This window comes from Schistocerca nitens, chromosome 5 (genome assembly GCF_023898315.1).
Source record: "Schistocerca nitens isolate TAMUIC-IGC-003100 chromosome 5, iqSchNite1.1, whole genome shotgun sequence".
NCBI classification, from domain to species: Eukaryota; Metazoa; Arthropoda; class Insecta; order Orthoptera; family Acrididae; genus Schistocerca; species Schistocerca nitens.
In genome coordinates this window covers 82,969,676-82,982,329 of record NC_064618.1, presented here as the reverse complement: position 1 = coordinate 82,982,329, position 12,654 = coordinate 82,969,676, and the positions used below count along the sequence as shown (strand labels likewise).

At 39.0% G+C, this 12,654-nt stretch overlaps 1 protein-coding gene across 2 annotated transcripts in view; it reads left to right on the top strand.

Annotated features, from left to right (window-relative positions):
- The first annotated feature begins 7,050 nt into the window (after nt 1-7,050).
- Nucleotides 7,051-12,654, top strand: part of LOC126259639 (protein bric-a-brac 2-like) — a 114,547-nt gene continuing 108,943 nt past the window's right edge. The window contains exons 1-3 of one of the 2 annotated variants that reach the window (XR_007546541.1): nt 7,051-7,855; nt 7,938-8,114; nt 8,905-9,024. Coding sequence is in view for 1 of the 2 variants with exons in the window: in XM_049956566.1 (XP_049812523.1) it covers nt 7,679-7,855; nt 7,938-8,114; nt 8,905-9,024 (474 nt within the window). In the remaining variant the exon portion in view is untranslated. The remainder of the gene's footprint in view (nt 7,856-7,937; nt 8,115-8,904; nt 9,025-12,654) is intronic. The other variant, XM_049956566.1, reaches the window with a different exon arrangement.

The window sequence follows — 12,654 nt, the reverse complement described above, 5'->3', positions numbered from 1 at the left end:
TAGATGGATATTTGGGCTTCTAGAACCACCCAGAATGTAATGAACCATCATGTTGTTGTTGTTGTTGTTGTTGTTGTGGTCTTCAGTCCTGAGACTGGTTTGATGCAGCTCTCCATGCTACCCTATCCTGTGCAAGTTTCTTCATCTCCCAGTACCTACTGCAACCTACATCCGTCTGAATCTGCTTAGTGTATTCATCTCTTGGTCTCCCTCTGCGATTTTTACCCTCCAATGCCAAATTTGTGATCCCTTGATGCCTCAGAACATGTCCTACCAACCGGTCCCTTCTTCTCGAAGTTGTGCCACAAACTCCTCTTCTCCCCAATTCTATTCAATACCTCCTCATTAGTTATGTGATCTACCCATCTAATCTTCAGCATTCTTCTGTTAGCACCACATTTCGAAAGTTTCTATTCTCTTCTTGTCCAAAATAGTTATCGTCCATGTTTCACTTCCATACATTGCTACACTCCATCAGTTATTTTGCTCCCCAAATAGCAAAGCTCCTTTACTACTTTAAGTGCCTCATTTCCTAATCTAATTCCCTCAGCATCACCCGACTTAATTCGACTACATTCCATTATCCTCGTTTTGCTTTCGTTGATGTTCATCTTATATCCTCCTTTCAAGACACTGTCCATTCCGTTCAACTGCTCTTCCAAGTCCTTTGCTGTCTCTGACAGAATTACAATGTCATCAGCGAACCTCAAAGTTTTTATTTCTTTTCCATGGATTTTAATACCTACTCCGAATTTTTCTTTTGTTCCTTTACTGCTTGCTCAATATACAGATTGAATAACATCGGGGAGAGGCTACAACCCTGTCTCACTCCCTTCCCAACCACTGCTTCCCTTTCATGCCCCTCGACTCTTTATAACTGCCATCTGGTTTCTGTAAAAATTGTAAATAGCCCTTCGCTCGCTGTACTTTACCCCTGCCACCTTTAGAATTTGGAAGAGAGTATTCCAGTCAACATTGTCAAAAGCTTTCTCTAAGTCTACAAATGCTACAAATGTAGGTTTGCCTTCCCTTAATCTTTCTTCTAAGATAAGTCGTAAGGTCAGTATTGCCTCACGTGTTCCAATATTTCTACGGAATCCAAACTGATCTTCCCCGATGTCGGCTTCTACCAGTTTTTCCATTCGTCTGTAAAGAATTCGCGTTAGTATTTTGCAGCTGTGACTTATTAAACTGATAGTTCAGTAATTTTCACATCTGTCAACACCTGCTTTCTTTAGAATTGGAATTATTATATTCTTCTTGAAGTCTGAGGGTACTTCACCTGTCTCATACATCTTCCTCACCAGATGGTAGAGTTTTGTCAGGACTGGCTCTCCCAAGGCCGTCAGTAGTTCTAATGGAATGTTGCCTACTCTATAAATGAACCATCATAAGTGAATTAAACATAAACATCACAATAGATTTTTTTTCTTTTTTTGCTTTGTAATGTTTATAGCTTACATCACTGCTACATGCTACTATTCTTCCTGATGTCCTTCAGCATTTTCTTTAGAAGGTCATGGCTTGACATAACACACTTACTATAGGGAAGGACTTTTGAGGATTTCAAGTTATTGGACGAGTATCTTCAACACTTGACTGGATGTCATCATCTCAATCACTCTCAATATGATATAATATTTTATTCAACTTTCAGTATTTCTTTTATAAAATTGGCTTCATTAAAGTCTGCAATGGGGGTCAAGTTTTATACAATGATCAGTTATACACAGAAAATAACTAGCTTATTTAAGAACTAAAAGATTTTCTTCACCACTTAGGAAAAACATAAATCATAATCATTAGTTTCTAGGAATTCTTTAGCCAAGTTCGTAAAATGTTCTAATATTTATGTAATGATACTGTACAAGCTTATTGAAAAATTTTATGTTCAAGTATTCATAGTTATTATGGATTGTAGTAAGTCTTGAGGAAGGCATATCGAACATGTGACCATTTCTGGTACTGTGTACATGCACATTACATCTCGTGGTTTCTGCGTGACTCTCTGGATGGTAATCCAACATCTGACTGTCATCTTCTGCCATCTGAAAAAATATTTAACTCCTGGGGAACTGCCCCAGAGCAGTATTCTATATGCAGATGGGAACAGATGAAATCAAAATTTGACTGTAGTAACAACTGTTTGATCACACTGTTCCTTAATTTATTCAGTTTGCTGTGCAGATAATTAGGAAGTTCTTCCCAAAGACAGGTGTTGGTTCAATGAACAGTCCAAAGTAGTTTTACTGTTTTATTTTCATTTTTAGTTATCGTTAGATTAAAAATTATTTAACTTGTTTTTGTATGATTTATGCTCAGCTGATTGGGCTAATACCAGTCAGTGACTAGTCATTTGCATAATTTCTCTATTGTTAGCTAGTAAATTCTGTAATTTCTCAACTGTGGTGATTAGTGTCATGTTATCAGCATACAGTATATTTTTACATCGTACGTAAGTCAGAAAGTCATTAATGTGGACAAAAAACAGGAAAGGCCCAACAACAAAGCCTTGTGGTATTCCCCTTTTCATTAGGAGTATTGCTTATTTGCATATGCAAGCTGTAACCTATTACTTAAATAAGATTTGAATAGACTGAGTGTTTTATCTTCAATCCCACAATATTCTAGCTCTTTGATTACTATAAAAATGTAAGGAAGGGATAGAGTGCTACTTAACATAAAGCCAACACATTAAAATGCAGAAAGGCACAGTTAAATACACACACACACACATTAGCTTTTGGACACAGCCTTCATCAGAAAAAGAAAGAGAAACACACACTATTCATTCACACAAGCAAGTACGCCTCACACATACTCCGGCAGCTTGGACCAGACTGTCACTCTAGTCAGATTTGTACTACTGAAATAGGTCTGTAGTTATTTGGGAGATTTTGATCACCTCTCCATACACAGGTAATGAACCTGAACTTAAGATATTCTGTGAAAACTGCTTCAGTTAGTACTCAGACTGTGAGAGAACTGGCGTTTAGATATACTTTGCTATACACTTTATGATGAAATTACCAAGTCGAAAATAGTCTTCTGTTTTGCAATTGCTTAGTTTATATATCGATTGTGAATGGCATTTAAAAGTGATTAGGGTACAAGCAAATTTCTCACTTGTTTTGCACGACTGAGCAGGACTTCTGTGTTGAAGATGGAATTATTGAGTGGAGTTGTGATGCTGACATAATTATCAAAATATTCATTGAGCATATCACAGTCAACAGGTATACTGTTTTCTTTATTGATATTAATTTCACTTTTAATGACACTCAAGGTCGATTTAAATTTATTTTTTGAATTTAAAATAATCTCATCATTTCTATTCCACGTGGCATTTTTTAAATTTTGCATCTGTAGAGTTTCTCATATTTACATAGCTCTCCATGTTCCAGTCAAATTTATGATACTTGCCCTTTTGGACTGAGAAATATGCCTAGTATCCTGAGTTTCTTAAGTTGTGGAGTGTAGCAGTTGTTGATATGATGCATATCTGCTTCATTAGCACTATGTTTTTTGGTTACAGCAGGGCACATCTTTTCTACTCTGTACTTAAACTCTGTTAGGAAAACAGAAAAGCATTTACCAATCATTTTATTACCATCCATTATATGAGACCAATTCATTTCCTTTAACAGGTCTATCATATTGTTTACATTGTATTCTTGTAGAAGTCTATGTGTCACTTATCTTTCTGTAGTATTGAGAGCTGAATTTTCCTTTTTAAGCCACATTCCTGCATCATCTAGTATTCCTAATTCTGTAACATCAGTCTCTGCGTACATCACTAGTTCTGCAAGGTTCGCAGGAGAGCTTCTGTAAAGTTTGGAAGGGAGGAGACGAGATACTGGCAGAAGTAAAGCTGTGAGGACCGGGCGTGAGTCGTGCTTGGGTTGCTCAGATGGTAGAGCACTTGCCCGCAAAAGGCAAAGGTCCTATGTTACCAAGACATCCACGTACATCACTAGTTATCTCATCAAGACATGTATTCAGTCTGGTGGCCTTTTTTTTTTTTTTTTTTGAGACAGTAATAGTTCAATGGTTTCAGAGTATTAACCATGTGTGAATCATGTTTTTTCTCTTTGCCCTTATATCTAAAATTAAATTTTATGCTGGCTATATTGGGAGAGCTGCAATTTTAAAGTATTAATTTTTCTCATAAACACTATCTCATCAGAGCCTAGAGTTCAATAAACTGAAACAATTACATGAAGCATTTATTACAAATCTGTCAAAGTTGCAGTGAATATATTTCGGCAAATAGTTTTGCACCAACTGGTTCATTCTCAAGCCTGACCTACTGAGACTGCACTGAAAGTACCTGATCTTAATGATGACCATATAAAGTAACTACTGCACGCATCACACAGTGATGGCAGATAAATGTCACAATATAGCCACGTTCACTATAAAAGACCGAATCAGTTTCATTCTTTCATTGAAACCAAGCTGCAGTGGCAACACAATGTAGTCGAATCAGCAGGATGGGAAAATGTAGCTGTACCGCTCCATTACTCTGAAGGAGAACTGTTCTGAAAACTAGCAACATTCTCAGACTTGTTTATGTGTGTATTGATGAGTCACCATCTCAAGTACTCGGACCTTGTTACCTTTATTTCCTCAATTTAAACCTTTCTTTTTTCACACTGATGCCCTAACAAATAAAAACTAATAAAAATATTTAAGCAAACACACTGACTAATTCAGATCAGGTATCTCAGTATGGAAGACTCGAATCTAACAACTGCCAGGGTCCCCTCCTCACACAAGACTATCTGAGCAGGTAGGGCAATTTGGCCACATGCTTATGTAGCAAGTATCTCGGATTATTGTAGGCCATCCAAACTGATAAGCCTTGGGTGGGAAGGCAGCCAAAGATTTCTTACAGTCATTCTTCGGAGTCTCTTGTTGGAAGCCTTCGAGACTCCTGTCAGTGATTTTTATAATCAATGGTAGGCAATGAGAAACTCAAAATTCCATTCTGTTTAATTTTACAGGGCAAGCAAAAACTATTTCCTAAAAAATATACAGAGTGATAAAGATAATACTGCTTCATTTGTAACTACATGGTAGAAGTGACTGTAGGAGGATACAAGATGACTTGGACAGGATTTGTGATTGGTGTAAAGAATGGCAGCTAACTCTAAATATAGATAAATGTAAATTAATCAGATGAATAGGAAAAAGAATCCTGTAATGTTTGAATACTCCATTAGTAGTGTAGCACTTGACACGTCGATTAAATATTTGGGCGTAACATGCAGAGCAATGTGAAGTGGGACAAGCATGTAATGGCAACTGTGGGGAAGGCGGTTAGTCATCTTCGGTTCATTGGTAGAATTTTGGGAAGATGTGGTTCATCTGTAAAGGAGAACGCTTACAAAACACTAATACAACCTATTCTTGAGTACTGCTCGAGCGTTTGGGATCCCTATCAGGTTGGATTGAGGGAGGACATAGAAGCAATTCAGAGGCGGGCTGCTAAATTTGTTACTGGTAGGTTTGATCATCACCCAAGTGTTACGGAAATGCTTCAGGAACTTGGGTGGGAGTCTCTGGAGGAAAGGAGGCGTTCTTTTCGTGAATCGCGACTGAGGAAATTTAGAGAACAAGCATTTGAGGCTGACTGCAGTACAATTTTACTGCCGCCAACTTACATTTCGCGGAAAGACCACAAAGATAAGAGAGATTAGGGCTCGTACAGAGGCATATATGCAGTCATTTTTCCCTCGTTCTGTTTGGGAGTGGAACAGGGAGAGAAGATGCTAGTTGTGGTACGAGGTACCCTCCGCCACGCATCGTATGGTGGATTGCGGAGAATGGATGTAGATGTAGAAGCCTAGTTATTGACAGACTAGAGAAATACCTGCACTTTCAAATCTCTCTTTCATTATGTAGTTACTGGTTACTGAAATTGCTTGACCATCTTTACGTCTTCCTTCCGTTCCCTTTTGGCTCAACTCAACACATACGAAACCAGAAGCAACTTTCGACCCCCCCCCCCCCCCCCATTCCACCGCCCCGCGGAATACAACTACAAAAAGTGCTTGAACACTTATTCAGTTTTAGCTATAATTACGGCCTGCTCACATGTTTAACAATTACTCTTCGAACATTACAGTAACTTTGTGGGAGTCGCCAGAACACCTATGAATGCACAAGAAACGCTACATTATTCTGCGTCGACGAGCGCACAGGCGATCTGCTTTGCTCTTTGATTTTTATTAGTATTCTTTGCATTGACTTGCGTTTTGAGTTGATTGGTGTTCGAGCTTGATAAAAATAAAAAGTTATTGCTTGACTACTACATTGCATCTCTTCAGCAGACGAAGATAAGCTGTAGTTGACCAAAACTTTATTGCATATGTTTGCCAGTAAATGTTAACACCATATACATTATAACGCAGAACGACAACTCTGAGTAAAGCACTCAAAGGAGAAACAACCATTCGTGATGTTCTACATTTCACGGCTGATCATCTTGTGTAAGTGTCTAACTGAACCAATCAGAGCGCGGAGACTGGTTATGAGAAGCTCTTACTGACCTTAGAAGAAATGACAAATAGTCTAGCAATGTAACGGAAACCAAATACCAAAGGGAAAAATACTACTAGAATAATGACAAGAATTGGCCTAGTAATGTAACCCACAACATGAGACAGTTTGATAATGCTTCAGTCGCAAACATACACCACCGCCATAGCATTCGATAATGCATTACAAGGACTTCGAAGGTTTTTTTTGTATATACGTGGTACATTAATTAATCTCTCACTAGCACGATAAACTTCCTTTACAGAAATCAAATGTAAAACAAAGCAACGATTTCTCCTCAATTCCAGAGTCCTTCCACCACATTTTAAGAAACTAACACAGTATCGTAATACAACATTTCTGTCGTTATGTGCCAGTCTTATTTTGTCGAGCAGTGTGATCAAACATGTTTATGTCTCTGCAATCACGTCTTTATTCTTTCAAATTACAATTGTGAAACAACAGAACTTACTTCCACAGACGGTTCAAATCATGGTCGTTCCTTCTTGCAAAACATGTCGACCATCTTTGAAGTAATTATTTTCACCATCGTTCCTATAGTTTATTGAGTTTCAGCGCGATTTATAAATAAATATTTGTGTTTACGGACGTGAGATATGTGTATTCGCTTTTTGAATCGATAAGTAAATAAGCACACGGCTACATCGCTTCTGGAAAATAATAAAAGTGTCGTAAAATGGACGAGCAACTGAAGACACATGAGTAAGCTCCGAATTACAAGCTTGTGCCAAGGGGTGGTCTGAGTTATTTGAAAAATGTTTATGCTATAGTCAGTGTATATTTCCTGTCGCCCTTCACATTTGAATACATTCCGCATCTGTGATTGTCGGCTAAGTTCATAAAGGCGTAATATGAGCCAACTACCTTAATTCAACTCCCTTCCCACTCTTGTCTTTCCACACAGTGACTAGAGTTAAACCGGCTTATATACCGGGGCCTGCTTGTTTGTCACATAGCGACAGATTTACCAAAATATGTTTTTTCTCAAAGAAAATATTACCAGCGCCACTTAAGAGCACATCTTAAGATCAATGTTTGAGAAACGTGAATAGGTGAATGTCAATTTAGATGCAATGGTGTTTACAATGCAGCGAATGCCACAATAATTTCGAAAATGTGCGCGAAACCCGAACATTATTGCCTAAAGTGGAACAATTATCAAGATCATCTGGCAGAAGTGTTTTTACATTTACTGCAAGCTCAATCATTGGTTGATGTCACATTGTGCGCTGAAGGGCAGAAGATATATGCACACAGGATAGTTCTTTCGGCCTGCAGCCCATATTTCCATGTAAGATATTAGCCCCTACACTAGGTCCACATATAAGTTCGTTGACCGTGAAAGATCACTGAATTGTACTGTTGTTCATTAGGAGCTTCTCTCAGGAGTGGAAGATGCCCATCCGATCATAATACTCAGCGAAATGTGTGTGGAAGACATCCAGTCAGTCATAGAATTCGTTTACAGAGGAGAATTAAGTGTGACTGCTGAGCGTTTCAGTTCAGTTTTGAAAGTAGCAGAAGAATTAAGAATAAGAGGGCTTATGGAAGTAAGTATGTTTATTTTATTCTGTATCCTGTTATTTATTGTAAGATCTGTTTAAATTTACGCTCATTGTAACTTGTTTCATTTACTATACTGTACATCATAACAACATGTTTATTTCTGTTCATGAGGTTAAGTTTCAGATAATTCCAGGGGTGAATTACTTTAGGCAGAGTGGTTCCTCTGTACTTGTTAACTCATTAAAATCATTTAAACACAACCTTGGATGGTAGTAGCACTTCAGTTTACCAAAAACAGCACTATTTTTGTTGGTGAGTCCACTGCAATGTAGCACTTTCACTGAGTGCTGCAGGAAATAAAGGAATTGTTTTGAAAGTTAGGTGACTTGTGGGCAGCATGGACTTCTTTTTAGTCGCTGTCAACTCGAAACTGCAAAATCACGATGCATATAGCAGCACTGTAGTGGCCTTTGGGAAGACTGTGTATACTGTGTTGTTTTTATTTTACTTTATTTTAAAATGAGTAATGAAACTTGTTTCACGAGTGTTGCCTGTTTTTTTAAAATGACATCTGCATTTTGCATTAATTGCTGCTTGTCAATTACTATTCCAATCAGTTTATTCCAAGCCGATAAGTTTAGTTTTTCACATAAAAATTGTAGCCTTATTTAAATTAGTGAACTAAGTTTAATCTATTTTTATTAATGGAGCAAAGTATCAGAGTCGCCCATCAGCTTCAGCCATATCCAGGTAACATTAGTTGTTTGAATTTCTCTTTAAACTATTTAAATTTGAACTTTAATAAATAAATAATATCCTATCCAATGTCTGTAGGTGAGCAACCATTTGCCCCAGTTTGATGATACGTGCCCAGAAAATGAACAGGAAGTTATTGTATGTGACACAGGGGAAGCTTGTGCACCAGATTCAAGTGAGGCAGCAGTTCAGTCAGTGGTAAGCAGTCAAAATAAAATTTCTCCTCATTTAGTCTGCAAACCTTAGCTAGCTGTGTGCCATTTAAGCTGTTGATGAATAATGTGTTCCTGGACCTCCTGCGCTCTCTCTCTCTCTCTCTCTCTCTCTCTCTCTCTCTCTCTCTCTCTCTCTCTCTCTCCCTCTCCCTGTCTCCCCATCTCTCTCCCTCCCTCCCTCCCTCCCTCTCCCCCTCCCCCCTCTCTGCCTCTCTCTCTCTCACGTGCACATGTGCTCTCTCTGTGTGTGTGTGTGTGTGTGTGTGTGTGTGTGTGTGTGTGTGTGTGTGTGTGTGTGAGAGCAACAAAGCTAATTGAAGAGTATTCTTCTGTTTTTGTCAACATAACAAACTATGTGACTAACCAGTTCTAAGGGATGTCGGTCAGTGTGAGCATGGGGTTCTCTGGTAGAGTTGGAATGCAGGTATAGAAAAAGCAGGCCAGACAATGGTGTTGGATACAGTTTTTTGACTTTCTTGTTAGACACACACAGTGATTGCGCACCCACAGGAGATGGGCATCAGACGGGGAGCAATGAACATCTGCAATCTCTCGCCCACTTGGCTCTGCAAGGATCAACCTTGTTTAGCTGGACATTCCAACTGCCTCACAACACTGTGTCAGCCGATGGCCCCTCAGCTGTCATAAATGTGAGCAGAGTCAGTCGACCTCCAGTCAGTGGTAGCCAGTGGCTCCAGAACTGTTTACAAGGTGTAACATTGCATGACAGCAAGCACCTGGAATACAGCAACAGGGCCTGGCCTGGGCCCACATCATTACATATTTTTTTATCACTGGAAAATTTCACTGCTGGCTGAAATGTGCTGAGGTTAAATCTCTGTATAAGAAAGGTAACAAAATAAATAAAAATCGTCAAAATTCCATTCAGTTTCACCTTTGTCAAACTTCTTGAAAATTTTAGAAAGGGTAATGTGCAAGTGGCTTCTTAACCTTCTCACTACAAATAATATTTTGTAAAACCCCAGTTTGGGAGTCTAAATGTTTCTAATGTTGGGAAGGGTATTTACGCATACAGCAAGACAGTAAATTACAGGCTATTGGTATATTCTGTAAGCTGTCAAAATTGCAATACCCTTTTACATGAATTAAGATGTCATGACGTAACAGATAATCAGTGGCAAAGTGCCAGCCTATGATTCCAAAGGGCTCTGGTTCGATCTTCCACCAGTCCTAGGATTTTTGTGCGTCATCTGAATAGTTTTAGGTATTGCATGAAAGAATTAATGTCCAAGTGTGTAAATGTTAGATTACAAATTTGCGCATCTATAACTATTTAATCTTTCACCTTTGGCTGTGTTGTTGGTGGATCAGTGGTTGTACGAAACAAGAAATATATTTAGTCTAATGTATAGGACTTATAAATTTTATACTATGTTTACAGTCTTCATAGTTCTTTACTATCTGCACCAGTGATAAATGTGCATTTATAGTGCCAGTGACTGTTGTGTTGCATGCCAATCTAAGAGGACTGTTCAGATTATCTCCTAAATCATTTATGTAGATTAGTAACAGCAGAGGGCCTAAACAGTCCCTTGGGGAACATTGGATATCACTTCTGTTTTACTCGATTTTCCATCGATTACTATGACCTTTCTGAGAGAAAATCTCAGATCCAGTTGCATAGCTGAAGTGATACTCCATAGGCATGCAATTTGATTAGAAATCTCTAGTGAGAAATGGTTTCAAAAGCCTTTTGGATATCTAGAAATATGGCGTCAATTTGAGATACCCTGTCAGTAACACTCATTACTTCATGCGAATAACGAACTAGTTGTGTCTCACAAGAATGACACTTTCTGAATCCGTGATGTCTGTGTGCCAATAGACTGTTACCTTCGAGATAATTCATAATGTTCAGACTCAGTATATGTTCCAAAATCCGACTGCAAAGGAATGTTAGTGCTATGGGTCTGCAATTCAGCAAATTTCTCACCTTGCTTGGGTACTGGTATGACCTGTGCACCTTTCCAGTACTTTGGTATGGATCTTTTGTGAAATGAGTTGTCATATATATTTGCTAAGTGTGGGGCTATTGTATCAACAAACCCTGAAGGAACCTTTTTGGTATTTAATCTGGACTGGAAGACTTGCTTTTATTAAGTGCTTTAGGCTGCTTCGCTACACCTAAGATATCTACTTCTTAGTTTTCATGTTATTAAACAGATATTTTGCATTTACTTTTGGTGGATTTGGATGTTGCAGTATTAAGTCTTGCTACAATGACCTTGTGGTCAGGTCACTAAGCCCTTCGTCTGTCATGATGCTCACTATTTGATCAGGATTGTTTGTTACTAAGAGGTCAAGTATGTTTTCACAACCATTTACACTTCAAGTGGGCTCCTGAGCAAATTGCTCAAAATAATTTTTGCAGAAAGTATTTAGTACAATTTATGATGATGTTTGATACCTACCACAGGCTTTGAATATGTATTTTCACCAACAACTCAAGGATATATTGAGGTCACCACCAGCTGTATTCATATGAGTGGAGGTACCAGTTTGTGATGAGACTTAAGTTGTCTTTGAACTGTTCAGCAGCTGTGTCATCTGAGTTTGGGAAGGGGGGGGGGTTGATAAAGGGAGCCATTCATAGATTATTCTGGTTGTCAAGTATAGCCTCTGCCCACACTAACCCATACATCAATTTCACTATGAAATAACCTACTTCTAACAGCAACAAAGATGCGCCACAACACTGTTAGGTCCTTTGTAAAAATTTTGGCTTAACTTAATGTCCAACTTTTGCAGTTTTGATACATATAACGATTTGAATGTCAGTGCTTTTTGTTAGCACTTGGAACTCGGGTTCTTTTGCAACACAGCTACAACAGTGAACAGCTACAATACTGATTTTTACTATGTGTAGCCTCTTCATGTGTTCATCCTGCACCCTTCAAAACTGAACCCCTTTCTGCACTTTCCCGAGACCCTGTAATCTAAAAAATTGTGCAGCCCATTCCACACGACCCCCACTACCCATGTAGCCACCTCCTGTGTGTAGTGGACACCTGCCCTATTAAGCGAAACATGAAACTCCACCACACTATGGTGCAATTTGAGAAATCTGCAACCTACACGGTGGCAGAACCATCTAAGCCTATGATTCAGACCCTCCATTCGACTTTGTACCAAAGGTCCACAGTCGGTCAGTGAGCTCAGCTTTTGTGTGACAGTCTGTACCACTTCAGCTAGCCACCTAAAACCAGAGAGAATCTCATCTGAACCAAAGTGACACACATTGTTAGTACTAACATGTGCCACCACCTGCCATTGGCTGTACCCTGTGGACTTCATGGCATCTGGAAGCTCTCATTCTACTTCTGGAATGACTCCTACCAGTGTACACACAGAGTGCACATTGAACTTCTATCCCTCCTTGGCAGCCATTTTCCTAAAAGCCCCCATTATGTGCCTGACGTCGGAGCTCCCAAGTACCAGTAAACCCACCCACTGTGAATACCCCCATCTTGTGAATTGAGAGGTTTCCTCTAGAACAGGTGAGCGACTGCAACTAGCTCAGGGTCTCTGTCAGCCAGAGATAGTGCCTGAAACTTGCTTGTTGGATAAACGTGGAGGCCCTTCGATCAGCCTC